We start from the raw sequence: 21,088 nt of genomic DNA, 5'->3' as shown, positions 1-21,088 counted from the left end.
CGCTGCTTGACCGAGTCGTCGCACTCGTCCGAACCAGTTCCATGGCGATACCGCCGTCGTGCATCGCATCGCCTCGCCTATTCGCGGACCAGCAACCCAGCCAGCGAGCCAGCAAGCCAGCATCATGCCGTGGGCGGCCGGCGCTTCGTTGGCGTCGACACCAGTGTGAGGCGCTTGGAGTACCTTGCATATTTTGATGGAGGAATCGTTGCGCTCGGAAGCGGCAGCTCGTCGGGCTCGGAACAAAACTGAAGCGGCGTGGCCGAAAAGGCCGAGGGCCGCGGCCCCGACCGCCTCAGGAAGGGTGAGCGGCTGGGGGTGACCAGTCGTCGCTTGGTTCGTCGATGTGATTTTGGAGTTGGGCCGCCGCTGGCGCCGCTCTGATACGAGAGGATGGGCTCGTTCTCGTCGTCCTCGTCGCCGGCGCCCTCCTGAGCCTTCCGAAACAGTGGCGCCAGATCAACTGCCGGATAGGTCTCCGAGACAACGTCGGCAATAGGGTCGGCAGCAACAGGGACGCTCGCATGGGCTGCTGAGGCACACGAGGACTGAGTGCCCTCGACAATGTCGTCGCGGTGCGGCTCATGCCGCCGGCCGTAGAATTCTGGGGCCTTCCGCGACGTCCGCGAGGTCGGCGAGGCATGTGCAGGAACCGACCGGCGGGGATGGGCAAGGCTGGCAATTTTCCTAAAGGTCCTTTGAACGCTGGCGGTAATGGGCAGCGGGGATTTGGCGGCAGACGCAGAAGAGTCTGCAGCCGGGCGCGGGACAGTGGTCTGCGGGCACTTGAAGCGGCTCGAGAGAGAGCTCATAGACTTTGGAGCCCCGGGCACCCACTCGGGGAAGCGGCTGGGAGGAAGTGGTGGTGGAGGCGACAGCCAGGGATCGTGGAAGACTGGTGCTCGGGACGATAGCGTTATCGATGGCGCTGTGGATTTGCGCTTGCGGGAGGGCTTTGGCGAAGGCGAGTCCTCCAACGAAGGCGACGGCGATAGGCTGGCGACATCGAGGCCTCGGAGGCCCTTGTTCCGGGTTGGCGAGCTGAACATGTCGATAAGCAGGCCTTGGTCGGGCTGGAGAGCTGGGCCAGATCCGAGGGGAGTGGTGCAGATCCGAGGGAATGGAGCAGGCTGAGCTGAAGCGGATTCGGGATGGAGCAGTTGGACTGAAGCAGACGCTCAGCAGATCGAAGGATTGGGCAGGCAGCGAGGGCTCATGAACGCGCCAAACTGAAAGCCAGACCGAAAGCCAGACCGAAACCGGGAGGAGGTGCAAAGTCGCTCGCTCGGAGCCGGGGCGGATGCGCGGCCGTGGGTGCGGCCGCACGCTGATTGGGCGGATAAACCGGCGCGGCCGCGCAACAGGAACCAGTGCCCAAGGCACGGGGCCGGAAATAGCAAGCGCGGACCAATCGGCGGCGCCCCGCCGGCGGTCGCACAGCGCAGCGGACCCAGCCTGTGCAACGGCATGTCCGCACACACACAACGGCGCCGGCCGCGCACACACGCTCGGCGCGGTGTACACAGACAGCGCCGCGGGCCACACACACACGCACCCACCGGATACAGGCGCCGCAGCTTGCCCGCAGCTTGCCGCGCACACAGACAGTGTCCCCGCCTCGTCGAATCTTCTCGTCTGTACCGCGCCTCGCCTCTCGCTGGCTCTCGGCACTGCTCGTCTGTGCCTCGTCCGTCGGCACCCAGCGGCGTCCATCTGCTCGCCCAACCAACCCAGCCAGCCATCATACCCATCCCATCCCGTCTTATCCCATCCCACCGGCCTGGTCTCCGTCCCAGGTCGCCCCGAACGCCTGGCCCCACGGCCTCCGAGCTCACCCAGCGCCAATGCTGCACTCCCGATCATCCCCGTCGTCCGTGTCGTCGTTGTCGTCGCATTCCACAGCGTCGGCCGCCCTGGCCGATGCTCCAGCCGCCGACTCGCCGCGCATGGCCTCGCTGCCCTCTCCGGCCGACTCCTCCGAGGCCAGCGATCCTCTGCTGCCGTCGGACAACCCTCTTCTGAACAGACTGAGGTCGCAGTCGCACCATCATCGCGGGTGAGTGTCCCGGCTGCGATATCAGTGGCTGCGTCGCCCGTCTGTGCATGCTCAACTTGCGCCTGTCCATGTCGTCTCCCGATCCGCCCGTCATCCGGCTCCTCGGGATTCGAGGCCCGCCTTCCCGACGATCGTCGCCGAGTCATGGCACCCGGTGCGTGCTCACGCTCGAGCCCTTGTTCTCGCCACAGGTATCGGCGGCTGCTTTCGTCCCAAATCACCCGCCTGGAGTCCCAACTGCGAAGGATTGATGTCCAGCACCGGAGAGAGTCCCGCAAACGAAGGGCAGAGGCCAAGGCCGCCGCCAAAGCAAAAGCCGCTGCATCCTCTGGCCGTTCAAGTCAGCCGCCCCAGCGAGACGCCGCCTACATCTCCCTGTCGGCGTCATGGCCCATATGGCTCCCCGGCAGCTCACCGTACATCCTGGACCTCAAGAGCGAGTCGTTGCTGATAGACTGCTTTTTTGATGTACGCACGTTTGTCGGCCTCTCTTGCTGTTGCGATCCGAGTGGGTTCGGCAGACAGTCAACGGGTCCCTGAGTTGCTGGATGCCAGATCTTAGTTGCTGGCTGCTGGTTACCAATGCCGTCTGTCGCCCGTCTGTCGCCCGTCTCACGCTGGAACCCGGTTGACACGATATATTCTACAGTATACGACACATCGGTACATGCCATGCGGGCTCACCAAGAGGCGTCCTGTCGCGGACCTCCTCGCCCGGTTACCGGACCATCTCGTCGCCATCATGATTGCCTTTGGCATGTGGCATAGCGAGCACGCCTATATCTGGACGGCCAAGCCTGCCTTGGATTCGGCAACAGCCCTCTCGGTCAACTATCGGACGCACTATTATCAAAAGGCCCGCTCGCTCGTTTCCTTTGAGCTCGACCATCCCAGCATTGCAGCTCTACAGACCCTCGTCCTTCTGGCGCACTATACAAACCGCAAGTATCACCCGCTGTGTCGGACGCTATCGGACTCGCCGTCAAATCGACTCGCTCACCCGACTCTCTGCTTTCTCTGGCCCCTTCGCTCGCCCCATCAATGACATTCATTCCATCCATACCGCTTATCCCCGTCGACAACGTCCGATAGTGTCGGAAAGTGGTGAGTTCCACCCTGTCTGGCTCATCGATTGAGCGCTCGCTGCCAAACTGGATTGTTTCTGACTGTCCCGCCCACGTCTTGGCCTATGATGAACTCTCCCGTCAGTCGCCATTGCCTTGCGATTCCTGGATGCGGCGACACGCATGGCGGTGGCAATGAAGATCCCTATGCTTCTGCGGAAGGAGCAAGCCGACGACTTTTCGACCAACCCCACTCTCTGGGAGGAGGAAGAGAGCATGCGGCGGATATGGCACCACTGCGAGTTTCTCGAGTACAAAATCAAGGCGTTGCCGTACTTTCAGTACTCGCATGCGCGGACATTCCCCATATCGCTGTATCCCAGTCGGGAAGCATACTGGGTCTCCAGTCAAGACGCAACCCTGGTGTCCAACGGCCGATTCCAGCTGCTCCGTCTCACCGACGACATTGTCCCGATTGTGGCCAGAGGCCGGCTGTTTCTTACAAAAGTGTACCACCAAGCAGCAAAATTCCTGCCCGTCTACAACGATGGCCCGCTCACCAAACACGACGGGCCCGGCAGCTCCAGGTGGAATCTGGTCGCGGAGTATCAGAGCTGGAAGACCAGCGCCATCCGCAAGCTGTGGGTGTGGTACGGCAACCTGCCCATGTGGATGAAGGACTTGGTCTCGTTCTCGGCTGCGTGGCAGCCGACAGCGACGAAACAGCAGCCGATCCTGGGCGGAAGCAGCATCACCGACATCCTGTCGCTCCACGTCATCTTTTACGGCGTTCTCATGACGGTCTACTACCCGGCCATGATCATGGGTGGGTAGCTGTTTTTTTCACTGCCGCCATGCGACCTGTTATCGTGTTTCTATTCCAGCTGTGCTTCACGCCGAAATCCACGTGCGTCCTACTTGGAGCTGTCGTACCGTTGCCACGGGCTCTACGGTCCAGAACCACATGATGCACTTGATCTCTGCTCCTCATCCGGACTATCCTCCGCCCGCTGACTCCCATCCAATCCGCAATTGCTCCCCTCAACCGCAGACCTCTGGGACCACCCATCCAAGAAGCCCCAGACGCTCGAAGGATTCATTCGCTGTCAAGAAGCCCGGGAAAACTACGAGAGCGTGGTGCAGCTGATGTTTTTGACCGACCAAGCCTACGTCCGAGTCAATATCCTCACAGACGCCATGTGTTTCATGTTCATCTGGGCAAATGTAAGGCCCTTCGCTCGGCACACCGCCAAGCACGCGCACTGCATGCATCCCTTCCTGACGTATTCCGACTTTTTGCCGCGTCGTGGCTCACTCTGCACACGTGGCATCGCCCTTCCCTCAGGTCTGCTACGTCTCCATGTGGGCTGGCGTGCCAATCCAGCACAACATCACCGATACCCAGATGAGGCGGGTGCACCGCTACTATCACGATTCTACCAGCGACATCGATGAGGCCATCACGAGCTTTCTGAACCGATATGTGCTGCTGACGGTCACCATCGGCCCGTGCAAATCGTTCGTCCACCAATCCCTGTACATCAACTACGATTTCAGCACCGAAACCTTTTTCCGGCTCGAGGTCTCTGGAGACAGCGTTGTTCCCACCGAAGGCACCACCAAGATCTCGAGTGCCGACGATGGCGGCTGCGGCCACGATGCCCCTGAGCCGAGAGCCGGCAGCCACCACTCGGACTTGCGATGGGCCATCACGCACTACCGCAGCGCTTACAGCGGCACAAACGATTCTGCTCTCGGCCCGTTTTTGCCACGGCGCTATCTGAAGCTGACCGCCCCATCTGAGCCTTGAGTCGCGCGCCGCCCGATCTGTCCCTCCCTCCACCATCAACTCTTCACCACTCCACCCCTTTTGATACAAGGGACACGATTGCCGAGGTCTTGACACCCCCCCCTTCCGCCACTACTGTAACTGATCACTTGCCTCCAGGCGGTCTCCAAGCTTGTTTTTTTGACTCTATTTTCGGTTGCCAACATGCATGCCTTCCCTCCTCCCACTCCACATGTACACATATATTCATATCACTTTGTTTTGCATACTCTCTTTCTCTCCCCTTGGACTCTCGCCAAACCCATACTCCTCCTTCGCTGTGATCCTCTCGCCTCTCCAATATCCGCTATAGATCCAAAGAATACTTCTCATCGATATAGCACACGCGGCACCGCCGTCCCTCGTACAGCAAAGGGTTGGTCAGCTCGGCGAACAATGCGTAACTATGCCGTACCTTTCAACCTCAGCGTTCACGACATGAACATGTCCTTCCGTTTGAACACGACCGTGCTGCTATTCTCATGCGTCCAAGAGCAACGCCATCCACCAGTTCCGCGTCGGGAATTGATACAGCGATCGAATCGCCTGCCATTGCGCGACGGAGCTCCCTGGCGAGAGTGTGCACTCGCTTATCTATTTCCCCCCTCCCTACTTGAGTTGATTTCTATGTATTTATGTAACGCGACGGTGGTGGAGCGCAAGGGCCAAGTCGGATGCATTGAGTCTCGAATCTCGCTATTTGTCTCGAGCCGAGTCTGCCAAGAATCGCTATCGTTTGGAGGCCTGTGCACGGCCCGTCCTTCTCTGCCTCGCTCTCCTTCCCATCGCTCGACACCCGCCTTGCCGCCATTCTTCTATTTGCCGGGGGGCGGCGACGGTGGTGGTGGTGGTGGTGGTTCTGAATGCGGTCTCGCTCCCTTTTGCTCGGATGGAAAAAATTGAAGGACAGTCCGTTATGGTAGTTGAAATAAGAAATAGACACTGCTTTGTTGACGATGATGCATTTGGGGGGAGGAGAGGGGGGGGGAGGGGATGATGGTCGTATGCGTCAGTTTGCTCTTCCGTCCTGCTAACCCGTTGGCGGTTTACGATCTGGAGGTGGCCCAGATCCAGGTCGAATACTCGGGTCTTGCATCCTTCCTCGGTCGTGTACAAGCAGTGCTGGGGCTCAGACCACGGCATTGAACGATGGCATCTTGGCCCAGGTCATGTTCTGAGTCCTGTGCGCGCTTGAACTCCAGAGACCTTGAGCTCCAAGTTGCGCTCACGAGCCCGTTGCAGCAGGTCCTGTGCCAGGTGATAGGTTGTTGGCGGCTCGAACTTGGGAGTGAGGATGCGCCCCCGCCATCCGTCGGGCGTTGTTTCAGGTCGGGCGCTGGTCGGCTCATCTTCACTGACCGGATACTCGATCCTGATGTCCTCGAGCTGCATCTGGATCTCGTCCTTGCGGTACGGATAGTGCCGCTTGCCGTTGCTGAGAAAGTTCTTGTGGAGATCATCTCGGACAGTCCTGGGCACTTGGTAGGCCTGGTAGTTGGCCTGGCGCGGCCTGGCCGAATACTCGCCCTCACCGGGGCTTGGGGAGGGGCCGGCCGAGTCTGGCGACCGGCTGTCCCGAGCCACAAATCCCTCTGACGGATGCGTCAGCTCGAGCGGCGAGGCAAACGACACACTCTTGACTCCCTGGGCAACAGCCGGGCCGCTGGAGCGGCCGTGGGTAGACCCGCGTGCACCCCCCCGCTCGTTGGCCAGCTTTGCGTCCTCGGAGCCGTCGGTGAGAGATATGCCGCCAGAGAACGGCGACTTGAGCCCGGCCCGCGGCGTAACCATCGAGACAGGCGGCTCGTTCGCGTCGGGCAGGATGTCGCCGGGCTTCAGCTTGGTCTTGGGCCATATTGTGAACTCGCGCTGGTATTCGGTCTGGAATCGATTCTGAAGGATCTCGACAGTGTGCTTGGCCTCGGAGTACCGCTTGAGTGCATCGACGGCGCGCTGGTGGTACTGCTCCTGTGCACCCTGGCTGCTGTAGGGCTGGGTCATAGCAACCCGAGGGGAATGGACGGCGAGACTGTGCTGTGGGTTCACGGGCATTGTCGGCACTGGATGCTCTCGGGGTTCCGTTGAGGAGTGAGCGGTGCGTCTGGCCGACAGAGTCGTGCCTTCATCCTCCGGTATGCCCCAGGCATTGGCTGGTCTCAGAGGATGCGGCCTCGTTGGCGACCCAGGACGCTCGGCCGTCAGCGTTGTCTCGGTGCTTTCTTGCGGCCGCGGTCCCGCCGAGTGCGGCCGCAGATCGCCGGCTCGGATGTTCTGTCTCTGTGAGGATGTGACCCAGTTGCCTGGAAGTGAAAGTGGAGGTAGGAAGAAAGGGTGCGCCGTGCGAGTGAGTGCTTTCCGCCGGCTGCAGTCCAGCGGTCTGGTCTAGAAGCAGATCAGCCTCGATCCGGCTGGGCTGGATGCTCGGTTGGATCGCATCACATCCGTCAACACCAGCTGCCATGCGCTTACTTGGATCGCTTGGGTGCTTCGGCTGTGTCTGGGCCGAACTCGGTGGCTGTCGACGTCTCTCGGGATGGTCGGTCGGATGCGCCGAGCGACCTTTTCTCCCATTCGTGTATATGCTTGGATTGCCGTCAGTCTGAGTGTAGTCAGAGCGTGAGAACGGATGGCTGCTGTTGTTGCTGGTGTTGGGACCGAGGCTGGGATTGAGGCCGGGGCTGGCGGTGCTGCCGATTTCCCGGAGAAAGTTGGATTCGGCTCCGCCATCCAGGCGCATATTCCCCAGGTCGTCGCTCAGCTGGCCCAGATGTCTTTGGCTCTGCTGGGAAGAGTCAGAGACGGATGAGCTTTGGTGCGCCTCACAGCAGGACTCATCGGGCACCACCATGCCGAAGCGCTTGCAGCGAGAGGGCGGCAACACCTGCGACACTGCGACGGCCTCCCTGATGCCCGCAGACTGGCCCAAAGGGAGTCAAGTGAGGCATCTACGCAGCATCCCACCTCGTTGCCACGGAGGCCCTTGTCCATGAAGGTTGGCTGGGCGACCGCAGCTCCAGCTTCTTCGTCGCCATGTCGCCAATAGGACGTGTCGTCGTCGTGGATGGCTTGGGAGGCGGGTCTGCCAGCGAGCCCAGAGGAAAGCTCCCCGGCGGCCGCCAAAGACTGGCCGGTGGCTTCAGACGAGCCTGGAAATCCAGCCGATTCTAACGGAGAATAGGCAGCTCGTTCTCGGCCGGGCTCGTCGGGCCGGCTTGGAAGACTTGGGCCATGGCCGCCTCCGGACTTGAAAGCAGCAAGCGACGAGCCGCCCGGCGCCAGACCCTCGTCGACGGCAAACTCGACCGACTTGGGCTTCCGCGGCTGAAACGTGGGCGAAAGGCCCTCGAACTGGACAGTCTCGGGCTCGTCCAGACCGGCATTCGGCTGGCCAAAGACAGGCGCCGGACGGGCAAGCGCATCGGGCCGTCGCCAGGTAAACTCACGCTGATACTCTGACTGCCATGCTCGCTGGGTGGCTCCAGTGGCAGCCGGACGGGCAGCAGCAAAACCTCGGTTGCTCATCGCAGTGACCGGCACCGACCGGATGATGAATTGGGTGTGTGTGCAAAAGTAGCGGCAGCACCGGCGGCTTTGGCTTTCGTGCCGGGGAGAGGGGCTTGATGAGTCTCGTCAGACTGGGGTGAAGAAGCAGCTCGGCAAGCAGCTCGGCAAGCAGCTCGGCAGGTGGCCAGGATATGGGTCTCCGAGCAGCCGGATCGCGGATGTACGTGTCGTCGCTGGGACGGGGTGGCGATCAACGCGGGGATCGGTGCTCCAGGCCGCCGATCGGAAGAATCAGGGTTGGAAAGCGAAGCAGAGCTGAATCTCGGAGCCGGCTGGGGTGCGATAGACGAAGAGCGGGCGAGAGGACGAGGGGGAGGGGACGGCGACGCGGGTGTATCGGGCAAGCGAACGGATCACGGAGATGGGCAGCGAACAGGGCGGGTGCTGGCGGCTCGAGACAGCAACAATGGCGACGACGGCCCGCAGAGGATCGACGAGCGGGCGATGCAGGCAGGCAGATGCAGCGTCCGCGAGGATGCGGGCCGGACCAAGCAAGCGCAGGACCAAGCAGGCCGATGCCGAACGACCACGGCGGCTCTGAAACTTCCGATTCGACGGCATTCCCATGGGGCAGCCGGACTGCCTCCCTCCCCCCAATCACTGCCATCGTCAATCACATATCCTGGAGGGCCGATGCAGCGCGAGCAGACAGAGACTCCATGCACTCGGGTCCTACTTTGGTCTGAATGGGGGGAGAGTGGAGGTGGGCAAGGAGTTCCTGCTTGGCTTTCTTAACCAGATCGATCAGTATCAGGGCAATCGCACACCCATGGACAGATTCGCAGGCGTCTGCATATCCCACATCCCCCGACACTGCTGATATCCATGACGACCAATCGCTCGATCACGGCGAGGACCGCCTGCTGACCTGCCGTCGCTTACCACCCGCATTGCTGGATGACGTCCGCCGTGGGAATGACCCGACAGGACTCGAGACAGACGGCTTGGTTTCGGGGCGGCATCGGTGTCGGTACGGGTACTTCTTTCATCTCCAGCACTATTGCATAGTCCCGTCCCGCTGCGTTAAAGTAGCCATCCGACTTTTGCATCTCCATCACTGACCTGCCCGGTCCACCAACTCCCTTGCTCCAACCCGGTGCAGCTCCTCTAATGCCTCCCATCAACCCTGTTCCGCCGCCAAACCCACCGCCGGCCATCCGCCGCAAGTCCGGGGGCGGCGTTACCAAGATTCCCGTGAGCTCAAATATCAAGCGTCGGACGGTCGAATCGCCCAAGAGCAGCTCTCCCAGCAGCCGGGCCAGTACAGCGGCCGCCAAAGATCCTGCCAATCCCTCCGCCAACGACGCTGAGGAGCCTGAGCCCGCCAAGCTGGAGAAAGGCTCGACTGTCAGCAACAGCCTCCAGGCACTCTGGAGCGAGACCAAGACAGCCTCCAGGCAGCCAAAGTCGGTGTTTGAGTCGCAAATGATTGCCCCAGCTCCGGGCCAGACGTACTATCAGATTTCGGTCGAGCCACCCTGGGTCTATCTTCGGGACTGGCCCAGGGCCCGCCTGTCGCAGAAATGGACCCGGGACGGCGCCGTCAACCCGGGTATGGTCAAGGTTCCCCTGAGCGAGTACGTCCAGGGTGAACTGAAGCCCCAGATTGTCACGATTTTTGGAAGTGAAGTATATGAAAAGTCTGTCGCGGCTGCGGAGAAGTCGATGAGTCCGGCATAGCGTCTGTGAGCTGGCTTGGGCTGCCCTCCATCTCAACAGCACTCGCAAGCTCAATCGCCCAAGAATCGCAAAGGTTGGCCGATGGTGCCTGCGATCTCGGTGTCGGCTGCAGCAATACGGCAACAGGTCCCTTCGTTCTGTTGGGCAGACGATAGTGCGAATACAGTCAATGACTTTGTTACATACAATACACTTGGCACACCCTGTGCATGGGTCGTTGCTGCAGTCGATGGACTCTTCATCCATCGTTGTGGGTGGGCGGGGGCGAGACCATATCACGCCAGCGTCTTGACCTTGAGCAGCATGTCTTTGAGATCCCGCACAAACTGATCGCGGCCGCGCTGCTCCGAATCGGATATCCTCATCTTCTGATAGACCCCGAGGAACTCTGCGTCTGCGTCCTCGCATAGGATCTGAGCCTTGAGGCACATGTCCGGCTCGAGATGGCCCGCCTTTGCCAGCGCCAAGATGTACTGCATGACCTCGGTGCTTCGATAGGTGGGCGAGAGCATCGGGCTCTCGGTTGGAGAGGGAAGCGAATCGATCCCCGCCAAGCCCGCGTTTGAATATCCGTTCTTGGGCGACGTCGGTGATATGGGTGACATTGGCGAGACCGGAGATCTTGGCAGCTCCTTGGTGAGCTCTCGTTCAATGTGTGCCGTCGGAGGAAGGACCAGATCGGCTTTGAAGCGACTTGGGTCCTGGATCAATCAACTACTTGTCAGCCCCCCTCGTGATTCGGCCAGCAACCCGGTGAGGGCCGCAATCCCCAGTTCAGCACGCCGTCTTCCCACTTGCCTTGTTGACCAGCGACGCTTGCTCCGCTGGACCATCTGCACACTCGTGGTCCTTGATCTGGTCGAGGATCGCTGCTAGTTCCTCAACTGCTTTGGGCTGTGCCGCGCTTTTGAACGAGTCCGAAATGGCGAGCTTGGTCTCCTCGACAAAGGCGAATGCTGTTGCGCAGTAGCTCAGGAACTGAGACAGATTGATTGTCGAGCAACTGAGAATAACGCTCGAGTTTCGTTCCAGACTGGACGACGTTGTCCACAGATGCGACTTTTCCTCGGCCGTGGTCTTGGTCGTAAACAGCTGCGCCTGAATCAGGTTCAACCCCATGACTCCGATCTTGACCAGCGCCGGCGTCTTGAGCGGCGGTGTCTGGGATCCGGCACTCTCGGCGAGACCTTGCGCTGCGGGCAGGGACGGCGGCGGGGGATTGAAGCTCTCGAGGCAAACGAGCTTTGGCGCAAACGGAAAACAAATACTGCTCCGAGCCGAGGTCAGCAGCACCGAGTACTGATCAAGCATCCTGTGCACCTGCTCCGAGGAGAGTTCTGGGAGCTGTCGGCGGATGCGAGTTAGAATGGCGAGCAGACCGGACCGGATCCATGTTGCTTCTATAGATGAGAAGGTCCGAATGGCCACGTTGCTTACCAGGCGCACGAGCTCCAGCAGATAATTGATCGACGAGAGCTTGGACCTGGAGAGATTCTTGGTGAAGCTCTTTGGATCCAGTCGAGGCGTGTCCAAGAGCTTGACCTGCTTGTTGGATATCACAGGCTCCTACCGGAGGAACGGCCCCGTTAGCTATCCCCGAGAGCCCAGAGTCCCGAAAGCTCGTGTCATCCGGTTTCGTGGAAGTCTCGACCCACCTTGAGTGACGTAAGCCAATACAAGAGCAGCTCGACAAGGAAACCGGGATTGTCCTCATTGTCAATGACTTCCCAGTCGTCGGTATTGATTCTGGCCTGCACACGGCGTTTTATGGCCATGCATTCACGTTGTCATTGTTTGGGTCGACAGAGAGCAGTTGTGGACTTTAGCACGGCCTTTCTTCCGGTTTCGATTGGCGGAAGGTATGCACTTACAACCACAGAGCACTTAATTTGCTCGAGCAGCGTATCTTGTGTGGGGGCTTACCTGAACAAACGCCATCTTTTCAGAGAGCTCGGACATGCCTCCAAACTGCACAAACGAGTTGAACACGAGGGACGAGAACCACTCGACCGAGGCACGGTTGTCCTCACCCACACTCGATGGTGCATCGGCGGTTTGGCAGTAGATGCAGCGCAAGGTGCGTATGCGGTTGATGATCTTGTAGGCAATCTTGAGGTGGCATTGAAGCGAACAGCGAGAGGAGTGTGTCGGGAAAATGAGGCATGACTGGGTCGGGAGGGGCCAAGCATAGAGATGTGGAGGGAAGCCACCACCAAACGGCCGTGACATGATCGTGGGATATGTGGCGACAAGTTTGAGCCGGCACCTCATCCGACAAACCTTGGGTATGTGTTTGAGATTCCTCTGCTCATTGCCCCGCAGCACGCGCTGTTGGTTGGCCAGAATATCTTTCAGGGACAGCGTCTTGATGATCCGACTTGGAGCTGGACTCGGTGGAATCGATGCCGGTCCAGACGAGATCGGGGGCGACACAGGGCGATTGGGTGCTGCTGGCAATCCGAGCATCTCCCTGGTTTTCGCTATCGACGATCGCCGCTGCTCGGTCAGTTCTGGAAATATCGTGGGCAGACATGGAAATAACGGCCCGTAGGATTGGTTAACAAGCATGGGAGACTCCAGCAGGAAGACCAGTCGTGTATCGGAGTCAGATATACGCATGTGAGTCGTTGCCATCGTACCAGCACTCTCCGGACTCTTGATTGTTGTGGAACTCCGGTCCGTGCTGAAATTGGGGCTCTGTCCCGGACCAGGACTTGGAATGGCCGCCGATGACGATGATGATGACGCCGACACGGATACTGGCCTGGAAGCTGCTCTCAGGACTTCATGGCTGTGAGGGCCGATCTTCTGGCAGATGCCTGGGAACACCATCCGCAGCGGGTTCAGAAAGTCGCTGAACTGATGTACAAAGCTCTGCTGCTTCTTGGTCTGGATGGAAAGTGGCCTGAACAGTAGCCATGGATGAGATGCTGGCATGATGCGAGCTGTGTCGCTGGCAAGCAAGGCCGCAAGAGGCTTTGCCTTACCGGTTGGATCTCACGAGAACAATGGCCTGATGAAGCACATACAATCAAAGTCAGGATGTGCAGATGCGGCGGGACAGCTGCACACCGATTCGAGTAAAACAACCGCCTTATGGGCAGCACCGAATGAAGCCGTGACGGAGGCGACCGGACGACTCACATCTGCAGGCAGCATGTGGCCGCCGTAAACCAGATAGCAGGCGATTGCCAACCCCGTTCGACCTGGTGATGATGGAGATCCGCAAGGCGGACATTAACGATCCTATCGGACAGGACGATTGTGAGACATCCCAGCGAACTGCGGACCGCTTACCCAATCCTGCGTGGCAATGAACCGATATCTGGGAATTGAGCGAGGGGCCTGGGTTATTTGGATGCAAGTGCCTCCTATCCACGCCCATTCGCAGATCCAAGAACGTGATCCTCGGCTCCCGAACGACGCAGCCTCCTTTGGACGATGCCCCAGCACCCCCGGATCAGGGAATACCTTTTTGTCGTCTTCGAGGGCATGCGACATGACCTGGACGATGCTCAACATTGATTCAAAGTCCGGAGTGTCCATGTCCTTCCTGTCAACGAACACGGATCAGATGGAGCAAGACCGGGTTATGCGAACTGGGCCGAAACAGAGTCAGCAGTCCGGCATTGGCTTGGCCGCAGACTTGATTTGTATGCTCCGTCTCCCCCCCCCCGCCTCAATAGGCCGGCCATACGAACTCCTGCACAATTCTCACCATCCAAAGTTGTAGTACGAGACTGCAAATGCCGAAGGAAGCGGGTTAGCAGTTGGACAAGGTATCAACTGCGACTGGGATCTTTGCGTTTCTGTTCCCTCCATCTGCACATCAACACACATACACCTGCCAAACGCATGAGCCACCCACCACCGGCGTTCATCCAGGCTTCGGGGAGGTAGCTAAAGCCGCTCGCTTGTTCGTTGCCATCACCGCACGAGGCATGCTCTCCATTCTCCTGCAGATTGAAGATGCTCATGATGCCAAGGGACTTGAAGGTTTCGATGAGGTTGTATTCCTTCATCAGTCTTGTGCTTGGTCGCTGCATCGCCAAGATGTTTGGCGATATCCTTCAGCCGAGCAAAGAAGGTTGAATGCCACGACGACGACGACGACGACGACGACGACAATGCCCCGCGTCCAATGCGAACCAACCAGTTGTCCAGCATCCGAGCCAGATTCGCAAGTGCAGCGATAGTCAACGTGGTGGATGAGGAAGAAACCATCAAGGTGAAAAAAGACCCTGCTGATCAGAATTGGCATGACGGCTCCCGGACAAGGCTGCCTGGGACTTGACTGAAGCTGAAACGGAAGCGAGGGCCAGAGAGCGGGCAAGAACGGCGCGCTACAGAATCGCATCAACAGAACAGAGCCTACCAGTTGGAGAACAGGCCGTCGATGGCATTCGGATGCCGTGGATCCGATGTCCACTGTCTCCAGTTCTCGTATTTGCATTCCTTGCCGCCGCAGAAGAAACAGTGGATGGCGCTCATGTCGACGCGGAAAAGATAATGCGCTCCTCGTCTGTGCGGAGAAGACGGGCGGATGGACGGATGGAGATGCCGGCCAGGTGCAGCGGCGCTGGCTTGGGTTGTCCGCTCTCGTCAAACACCAAGCTCCAAGCAACCCAACCCAGCAATCATGGAAGCTTCTGACGGGCCAATCACGTGGATAGCCCCGGCAGCCCAACAACGGTCAAAGAAGGACGAGGCAAATGGCTCTGTCGCAACAAACTCAATATATTCAAATGCCTTGTGCTGCAGCGCTCGAGGCCAAGGCTGCGGTGGGGGTGATGTAGGCGTGATGAACGGCCCTGCGACCGAGGAGCCAGGGGCAAATGGACGGAAAGGGATGCAATCACTGCTTGTTGGAGGGGTAGTCGAAGGCAGTGATGGGAACAAAAGACTCCTTGATGGTCCGGGGCGAGATCCAGCGGTACAGGTTGCTGCAAGATCGAGATGCGGGGCGATGCAGTGTGAGCGAATCATATGAATGTGGATGATCACCCGGGCCATCTGGCACGAGCACATGCGAACGGGCGACTTCAGCCGGTATCACCAGAGAGCAAATCGGCAGATTCCAACAGCCCCAGCCGAGAGCGTCAATCGGGACTTACAGAGCAGAGCCAGCCTTGTCGTTGGTGCCCGAGGCACGGCTTCCACCAAAGGGCTGTTGGCCTGAAGCGTGGAATGTATGGTGGTGAGTTGCTGGGCGGGTTTCAAGCCCGACAAAGATCAGAGCGAGCAAACGGACGCCCCGTTATGGCGTGGCTGCGACATATACGAACCAACAATGGCGCCAGTGCACTTGTCGTTGAGGTAGAAGTTGCCGGCAGCGTTGCGGAGCTTGTTGGCACCAGCGATCAGCGCGTAGCGGTCGCTGGCAAAGATACCGGCCGTCAGGCCATAGGAGGTAGTCTTGTCTGCCAGCTCGAGCTGAGCAACAGTGGGGGAGAAAGTCAGAGCCAGCCACGACCGAAAGCGATATGATCAGCACCACTGCACCCTATGCACTTGATGGCGTTGCGATCGGCGGCTTACAGTCTCCTCGTATTTATCGGCGGGGTAGACGTAGACGGTGACGACGGGGCCAAAGAGTTCGTCGGTCATGGTCTTGGAGTGAGGGTCCTTGGTGACAACGACGGTGGGCTCGATGAAGTAGCCCTTGGCGTCCGAGACTGAGCGGTGCATGGTGAATCGGGAAGGCAGGATAAAGCGCTTTGCTGATCAGCATGCATCCAGTGAATTGGTGGTGGCCGGGGTAGGTGCATCGACCAGCGCATCGGATGAAACTCACAGTTGCCGCCAACAAGGATGGAGCTGACGCCATCGCCGTTCTTGATGTTCTTGAGGTAGCCGGTGATCTTGTCGTACGATGGCTTGTTGATGACCGCGCCGCAGAAGTTGGTAAAGTCTGGTCGATGAAGCAGAGTCGGAGAGGAGAGCAGCAGCGAGAGAGAAAGCCAGTCAGCGCACTGACTACGATCAGGCTGAAGAACAAATTGGCTTCGCGCAGATGGACATGTAAAGAGCTCGTCCTCACCATCGACAGGGCCCTGCTTGATCTTCTTGACTTCGGTGACGATGGTCTCACGGAACTCGTCCCACAGGTTATCGGGAACGTAGACGCTGCGAACAATAGTCGAGTTGCAGAATAAGAACAGGGGTAAGCGACAGGTTGGCGAACTGTCTGGCATCAGGGACCGCGGTAGCCCATCGACTGCTCCACAGCAGTCGCACCACCAAAGCGAAGCGAACTCAGAGAACAATGTGTCGTTGCCCGTCGATATGTACTCACCGCGAGCAAGCACTGCACTTCTGACCCTGGTACTCAAAGCCGGCGCGGATGGTCTGGAGCGCAGCGTGGCGGGCATCGGCAGACTTGTGCAGGAAATGCATGTTCTTGCCACCGGTTTCGCCGACTAAAGGCCACCAGTGCGAGTGGGGGGGGGTATTAGACTATCGCTCGGAATGCAATTAAGCTAAAGATGAAGGCACCCAGCAGCGGGCACAGGCAGACGCGAGGACGGAGGCCGTACCGATGCGGGGGTAGGACTTGTAGATGTCCAGGTTGTTGGAGATCTTCTGCCACAGCATCTTGAAAACATGAGTGCTGCCGGTGAAGTGGAGACCAGCAAAGTCGGGGTGGTTGAAGGTCTCGTTGGTGACGAGCTCGGCATCACCGGGGACGAACTGGACGACGCCGTCAGGAAGACCAGCCTCCTTGAGGATCTCCATGATGACGTAGTTGGAGTAGATCGAAGCGGGCGAGGGCTTCCAGATGACAACGTTGCCCATCAGAGCGGGGGCGGCGACGAGGTTGCCGCCAATGGCAGTGAAGTTGAAGGGCGAGTAGGCGGTAACAAAGCCTTCCAGAGGGCGGTACTCGAGTCTGTTCCAGTACAGCTCGGAGTTCTTGGTGGGCTGCTGAGCGTAGATGTCTGATGCCCAGGAAGCGCAGCATCGAGAGCCAATTGTCAGCCTCGCACGCGGCCTCGGTCAACATCCACCGATTTACCGACTCAAGATCAATTTGAAGGAAGGAGTGGTAAGACGCTGAATCCACATACCAGAGGCATACTGGCAGTTGAATCGCCAAAAGTCAGCAAGCTCGGCGGCAGCATCGATCTCAGCCTGCCAGACATTCTTGCCCTGGCCAAGCATGGTAGCAGCCAGCAGCTTGTAGCGGTACTTGACCGAGAGCAAGTCAGCAGCCTTGAGGAAGATGGCGGCACGATCGTTGAAAGGCATGGCCTCCCAGGCAGGCTTGGCGGCGAGAGCGGTATCGATGGCCTATCACAAGAAAGGTGAGGTGTTTAAATGGGTAGTGGTGATGCGCATGGGGATCAGAGCGGGTGCAAAGGCAGAGCCGATTGGCGCTACGGCACAGAATCTCTATTTGACGAACCTTGCGGATGGTGGCGGCGCTGGAATTGTGGTAAGTGCAGAGCTTGGTGCTGTGCTCGAAAGGCATAGACTGAGCCTGGGCGTCTCCTTCGAAGAACTGACAATGGTGGACAGGCCGGATCGAAGGGTACATCTAGTCAGGGCCAGCGAGCGACACAGATACCGCGAGACCATGGCGATTGCGGGACCGCTACGGTTGGCCAAAGCCCTCAAGTGACACACCTCTTCGCCGTTGACAATGGTGGGGACTCGGTAGGGGCCCTTCTCGGCCAGATCGCGTCTGATTTCCTTGATGGCCTGCTCAAGCTTGGCACGCTCGGGGCTGCCTGGAGCATAGTTCAACTAGCGAAGAGAGACGAACGATACTGCGTTATTCATCTGACAGGGTTTGCTGAGGAAGTCGCCGCCGCATGCAAGCGCGACAGGCCGAGACGCATGCAGCCGAGAGAATGCTGGGCCCGGTGTATCGTCCGGTGGCGGAGGTTGCGCAGGTGGGACCAATGTCGAGCAGGCTGGATGCGCCAGGGCGTACCATGGGCTCGTTGCGGACGTCAGGCAGCTTGAAATGGCCGAGCTGAGGGACAGCCGTGGCAGCACGCAGCGACGAGCTGAAGGATCGTGTGGCAAGCGAAAGCGGGGCACGCAGACGGGGGACGGCCAGACGGGCGGCGGCGATGGCACCTTGACGCAGCATGGTTGTGGGCCTGAAGATGGATACGATGCAAAGTGGGTGGGAGAACGAGCAGCGAGATCCGACGGCAGCGGCGGTGGCGACGGCAGAGCAGATCAGAGCAGAGCAGGATAGATCGCGGCTGGAGGCCGAACAGGAGCGATAAAAGCGGCGGCCTCGCCGGGGCGGACGGGGCAGGTCGGCACCCTCTGCGCCACATCGGAACTCGCCCACCCCCGGAACTCCGACGCCGTTCGTGCGCAGCCGGTGGCGCTGGCGTGGGGCGCACGGGCGGCGCCGGCTGTGTCTGTGTGAGTTGTGAGTTGTGGGTTGTGGGTTGTGGGCTGTGGGTTGTGGGTTGTGGGTTGTGGGGTGCGCACAAACCACAAACACAACACCATCACGCTCCACCCCGAGGTCGTCCACCCCCTTCCTCTCGCGTCGCCGGGGGTGGGCAGGTGTGGCCAGGCACCCAGAAACACGCTCCACGATGAGCCGACATGGAGGCCGAGTTCCCGCCGTCTGGTCTGCGAGGGTTTCCCTCAGCCTCGTCCATGGACCTAGTCGAATGGGGCAGCTGGTGCGTCACCGCCCCGTTGCCGCGGCCGTCGATCTGCATTGCAATCCGGTCGATCGGCATGACTCGCCCTGCTCGGCATCGGCGCAGCCAAGGCAGCATCCTCTCGCCGCTGTCCAAGGAAATCCATGTTCCATTCTTCTGCAGCAAGTCTATGCAACACGATGCAGCCCAAGGCCGCTTCAATCGCGCATGGGATGTGATCGTCCACGGCATCCATCACCCATGGGATACGATCACTTGCGGCATCGCCCAGCAGCGATACCCAACCGTTCGGGCCATGTAGCATACCCCCTCGGTTTCGATTCCGTCGTATCCGCCATCCTCCGAGTCCCAGTCGGTCCCGATCAAATGGAATGGCGGGAAGATCACCCCGGCCCGATGGACTTTGGCCTTGACATACAGAACCGTCCCGCCCTGGCGCAAGTGAAGAATCCACAGGCACTCGTCAGCTACAGCCGGCCTAGCCGATGCCATGCCTCTGCCACAAGGACTGCAGCAAGCCATGCGTACTTACCACCGAATCGAGCGGCGCTCTCTCGAGCCCATCGTCATACATATTGTTCACAAGGTGGGAGTTGCTGTGCCTTGGAACATAGTCCGTCGGCTCGCCGCTGTGGATCGCCCTGAGTTGCTCGGGGCTCGGCCGAGTCCTCTTGCCAGACCAAGCATTCACTGGGCAGCAGCGAGAAAGCGCCAGGGGTCAGCCATCGAGACGCACAGCAGCCAACTCTCAATCTGCAGACTCGAGTGGGTCGTTGTCCAGGCATCTCCATGCACATGAGCCAGCAGGCTGCTTACGGTCGTGGTTTCTCAGGCCGACTGTCCCCTTGCGGCAAAACGGCGTGATGATGTCCAAGCCCGAGACGACAAACTTCTTGAGCATATCGTGGGGGACATCGATAATGTCCGAGTCTATCCATAGGACTGCATCTTCGTTGTCAAGACTCCGGAAGAGAAGCTCGTTCCGCAGCTTCGCGATGTGGCTTCGGCGTTGGGTCTGGCCCGATCGTCCACGATGGTCCCGAATCGAGCCCGAACGGTCGGCCTCTCTGAGAAAGAGGCTCCCCCGCTGTAGTCCCTGTGTCTGCACAAACGAGGACACGATGGGCATGAGCCGGTCAAAGTCCCGCTGGCTCGAGATCAGGATGCCGAGGCTGAGGAGTTCCTTGGGATAGTCCAGGCTTTGGATCATGTCCAAGAAATCTGCAAGCGATCGATCGCCTCCGCCAAACGACAGGCGATTGAAGGCCAGGCTCAGGATCAGCACCCTGGGAAGGTCGCTGCTTGTTGGCCGAGACATGGCCGGATTCGCCTCGATCTGGAATGCCGCAAATTCCTCGACAGCATGGACCTTGCCGACGTAGGGGTTGTTTGAGTACTGCCATTGGTGCAGGTTGGGCAGCCGAACCTCGTTTCGGCGAACGGGCGGCGCTGCCCTTGGTGCCAGCGATCTTGACGGAAGGCGGTAGATGCGCACGATAAGCACCGTGCACATGCTGACCAACAGGATGCTCAGCATCTGGATCACCAGTCGGGCTCTCATGGGGGTCGATGGCGTCGGGACACGGCCGATCTAAAGGGTGAGGCGAGCTGTTCTTGGACGTGGATGCAAATTCGTCGCAGCAGCGATGATCGAGTTGACAGCGTCGCCGAGGGTGCTCGGTTCCGACCTGCAGGGCTCTGGGAAGCACCGACGGGTTGATATGGCCTCGGGCGGAATGCCGCTCATCTTCCGCCTGTGGTTTGCCGCTGCCATCGCCGTCGCCGTCGCGGGTTTGTCGCCCATCGACTTTCTTCTTGCTCCTCGATCGAGAGAGGGACTGTCGTTTCAGCAACAGCCAAGATATTGAGTGCAGAATGCTGCTGGATGCTTGATGCTGTTGAACGTCCCGCAGCGGGCTGGTCTTTCTCCTTGCGGTCCCCGATGTCGGTGTCTCCCAGAGCATCCGCATGTCCAGGGAACTGGACCCTGTCGTGCTGGGAACCCCAAAGTCAACGACCCCTCCCACGGCTCGCCAGGAGCAGCACCCGCCCCACCCTCCAACCTTTGATCCATGTACGAGTGTGCGCTGAGTCTGTATTGGCGACGGTCGGCCCGGCATGCACTCGCAACGCCACATCGCAGCGGGCTACTCTCGCTGTCCTATGGCTCTTGGTTGTATCGACTGAGCGTGGTTCGACGCACCATCTCCTTGTAGTCAGTGGTGTCGGTTTGCAGAGTGGCTCCGAGGGTCCCGATACC

General features: G+C 59.5%; 9 protein-coding genes across 9 annotated transcripts; 4 read left to right on the top strand and 5 right to left on the bottom strand.

Moving 5' to 3' along the window:
- Positions 1-122: 122 nt before the first annotated feature.
- Positions 123-1,049, bottom strand: BJ171DRAFT_581371 (uncharacterized protein; the record flags this gene model as incomplete). The annotated part of the gene is made up of 1 exon (XM_053114101.1): positions 123-1,049. One exon carries the CDS (start codon positions 1,047-1,049, stop codon positions 123-125), a length of 927 nt encoding a protein of 308 aa, XP_052967247.1.
- Positions 1,050-1,736: 687 nt separating this feature from the next.
- Positions 1,737-3,227, top strand: BJ171DRAFT_84190 (uncharacterized protein). The gene is made up of 4 exons (XM_053115930.1): positions 1,737-2,056; positions 2,248-2,524; positions 2,706-2,997; positions 3,149-3,227. Exons 1-4 carry the CDS (start codon positions 1,845-1,847, stop codon positions 3,190-3,192), a joined length of 825 nt encoding a protein of 274 aa, XP_052967246.1. The 5' UTR covers positions 1,737-1,844; the 3' UTR covers positions 3,193-3,227.
- Positions 3,228-5,270, top strand: BJ171DRAFT_84191 (uncharacterized protein). Its single transcript, XM_053115931.1, has 3 exons — positions 3,228-3,946; positions 4,172-4,344; positions 4,466-5,270. The coding sequence occupies exons 1-3, from the start codon at positions 3,304-3,306 to the stop codon at positions 4,928-4,930; spliced, it is 1,281 nt and encodes a 426-aa protein (XP_052967245.1). The 5' UTR covers positions 3,228-3,303; the 3' UTR covers positions 4,931-5,270.
- BJ171DRAFT_84201 (uncharacterized protein) lies at positions 5,022-5,983 on the top strand. The gene has a single exon (XM_053115933.1). The coding sequence runs from the start codon at positions 5,114-5,116 to the stop codon at positions 5,849-5,851; it is 738 nt and encodes a 245-aa protein (XP_052967244.1). The 5' UTR covers positions 5,022-5,113; the 3' UTR covers positions 5,852-5,983.
- Positions 5,857-8,967, bottom strand: BJ171DRAFT_503153 (uncharacterized protein). The gene is given in 4 exon segments (XM_053110842.1): positions 5,857-7,248; positions 7,418-7,730; positions 7,910-8,606; positions 8,619-8,967. The coding sequence occupies 3 exon segments, from the start codon at positions 8,468-8,470 to the stop codon at positions 6,116-6,118; spliced, it is 2,007 nt and encodes a 668-aa protein (XP_052967243.1). The 5' UTR covers positions 8,471-8,606; positions 8,619-8,967; the 3' UTR covers positions 5,857-6,115.
- Positions 8,968-9,622: 655 nt separating this feature from the next.
- Positions 9,623-10,192, top strand: BJ171DRAFT_581368 (uncharacterized protein; the record flags this gene model as incomplete). The annotated part of the gene is made up of 1 exon (XM_053114100.1): positions 9,623-10,192. One exon carries the CDS (start codon positions 9,623-9,625, stop codon positions 10,190-10,192), a length of 570 nt encoding a protein of 189 aa, XP_052967242.1.
- A 275-nt stretch (positions 10,193-10,467) lies between these two features.
- Positions 10,468-14,683, bottom strand: BJ171DRAFT_581367 (uncharacterized protein; the record flags this gene model as incomplete). Its single annotated transcript, XM_053114099.1, has 13 exons — positions 10,468-10,893; positions 11,000-11,536; positions 11,630-11,758; positions 11,848-11,943; positions 12,116-12,301; positions 12,473-12,576; positions 12,832-13,097; positions 13,180-13,205; positions 13,490-13,537; positions 13,664-13,745; positions 13,911-13,932; positions 14,061-14,260; positions 14,568-14,683. The coding sequence occupies 13 exons, from the start codon at positions 14,681-14,683 to the stop codon at positions 10,468-10,470; spliced, it is 2,238 nt and encodes a 745-aa protein (XP_052967241.1).
- Positions 14,684-14,909: 226 nt separating this feature from the next.
- Positions 14,910-18,480, bottom strand: BJ171DRAFT_441928 (Aldehyde/histidinol dehydrogenase). Its single transcript, XM_053108084.1, has 12 exons — positions 18,129-18,480; positions 17,819-17,938; positions 17,598-17,693; positions 17,260-17,482; positions 16,729-17,130; positions 16,488-16,611; positions 16,233-16,318; positions 15,987-16,103; positions 15,731-15,867; positions 15,478-15,625; positions 15,307-15,367; positions 14,910-15,135 (listed from the first exon to the last, which is right to left on the bottom strand). The coding sequence occupies exons 1-12, from the start codon at positions 18,288-18,290 to the stop codon at positions 15,048-15,050; spliced, it is 1,764 nt and encodes a 587-aa protein (XP_052967240.1). The 5' UTR covers positions 18,291-18,480; the 3' UTR covers positions 14,910-15,047.
- Positions 18,481-18,777: 297 nt separating this feature from the next.
- Positions 18,778-20,554, bottom strand: BJ171DRAFT_84046 (Anp1-domain-containing protein). The gene is made up of 3 exons (XM_053115929.1): positions 19,645-20,554; positions 19,361-19,518; positions 18,778-19,260 (listed from the first exon to the last, which is right to left on the bottom strand). Exons 1-3 carry the CDS (start codon positions 20,387-20,389, stop codon positions 19,063-19,065), a joined length of 1,101 nt encoding a protein of 366 aa, XP_052967239.1. The 5' UTR covers positions 20,390-20,554; the 3' UTR covers positions 18,778-19,062.
- Between the last annotated feature and the right edge of the window lie 534 nt (positions 20,555-21,088).

This window comes from Polychytrium aggregatum (genome assembly GCF_025602895.1).
Source record: "Polychytrium aggregatum strain JEL109 chromosome Unknown BJ171scaffold_16, whole genome shotgun sequence".
In the NCBI taxonomy this organism is placed as follows: Eukaryota; Fungi; Chytridiomycota; class Chytridiomycetes; order Polychytriales; genus Polychytrium; species Polychytrium aggregatum.
Note: the sequence above shows the minus strand (reverse complement) of the source record. Positions and strands in the feature narration are given on the sequence as shown.

What these genes read in the sequence shown, in the direction of transcription:
- BJ171DRAFT_441928 (XM_053108084.1), bottom strand. Translation starts at nt 18,290, where the DNA reads ATGCTGCGTCAAGGTGCCATCGCCGCCGCCCGTCTGGCCGTCCCCCGT. An exon ending in CAACTGCCAGTATGCCTCTG is followed by an intron (nt 17,131 to 17,259) that starts GTATGTGGATTC and finishes CCTGGGCATCAG; the next exon opens with ACATCTACGCTCAGCAGCCC. An exon ending in CAAGCAGGGCCCTGTCGATG is followed by an intron (nt 16,104 to 16,232) that starts GTGAGGACGAGC and finishes TTCATCGACCAG; the next exon opens with ACTTTACCAACTTCTGCGGC.
- BJ171DRAFT_84190 (XM_053115930.1), top strand. Translation starts at nt 1,845, where the DNA reads ATGCTGCACTCCCGATCATCCCCGTCGTCCGTGTCGTCGTTGTCGTCG. An exon ending in CAGTCGCACCATCATCGCGG is followed by an intron (nt 2,057 to 2,247) that starts GTGAGTGTCCCG and finishes TTCTCGCCACAG; the next exon opens with GTATCGGCGGCTGCTTTCGT. An exon ending in TCTGGCGCACTATACAAACC is followed by an intron (nt 2,998 to 3,148) that starts GCAAGTATCACC and finishes AACGTCCGATAG; the next exon opens with TGTCGGAAAGTGGTGAGTTC.
- BJ171DRAFT_84046 (XM_053115929.1), bottom strand. Translation starts at nt 20,389, where the DNA reads ATGAGAGCCCGACTGGTGATCCAGATGCTGAGCATCCTGTTGGTCAGC. An exon ending in CGGCCTGAGAAACCACGACC is followed by an intron (nt 19,519 to 19,644) that starts GTAAGCAGCCTG and finishes GCTGCTGCCCAG; the next exon opens with TGAATGCTTGGTCTGGCAAG. An exon ending in GAGCGCCGCTCGATTCGGTG is followed by an intron (nt 19,261 to 19,360) that starts GTAAGTACGCAT and finishes CACTTGCGCCAG; the next exon opens with GGCGGGACGGTTCTGTATGT.
- BJ171DRAFT_503153 (XM_053110842.1), bottom strand. Translation starts at nt 8,470, where the DNA reads ATGAGCAACCGAGGTTTTGCTGCTGCCCGTCCGGCTGCCACTGGAGCC. An exon ending in AGGGCCTCCGTGGCAACGAG is followed by an intron (nt 7,731 to 7,909) that starts GTGGGATGCTGC and finishes GACTCTTCCCAG; the next exon opens with CAGAGCCAAAGACATCTGGG. An exon ending in GAAGCACCCAAGCGATCCAA is followed by an intron (nt 7,249 to 7,417) that starts GTAAGCGCATGG and finishes TTTCACTTCCAG; the next exon opens with GCAACTGGGTCACATCCTCA.
- BJ171DRAFT_84191 (XM_053115931.1), top strand. Translation starts at nt 3,304, where the DNA reads ATGGCGGTGGCAATGAAGATCCCTATGCTTCTGCGGAAGGAGCAAGCC. An exon ending in CTACCCGGCCATGATCATGG is followed by an intron (nt 3,947 to 4,171) that starts GTGGGTAGCTGT and finishes CCTCAACCGCAG; the next exon opens with ACCTCTGGGACCACCCATCC. An exon ending in TCATGTTCATCTGGGCAAAT is followed by an intron (nt 4,345 to 4,465) that starts GTAAGGCCCTTC and finishes CCCTTCCCTCAG; the next exon opens with GTCTGCTACGTCTCCATGTG.
- BJ171DRAFT_84201 (XM_053115933.1), top strand. Translation starts at nt 5,114, where the DNA reads ATGCATGCCTTCCCTCCTCCCACTCCACATGTACACATATATTCATAT.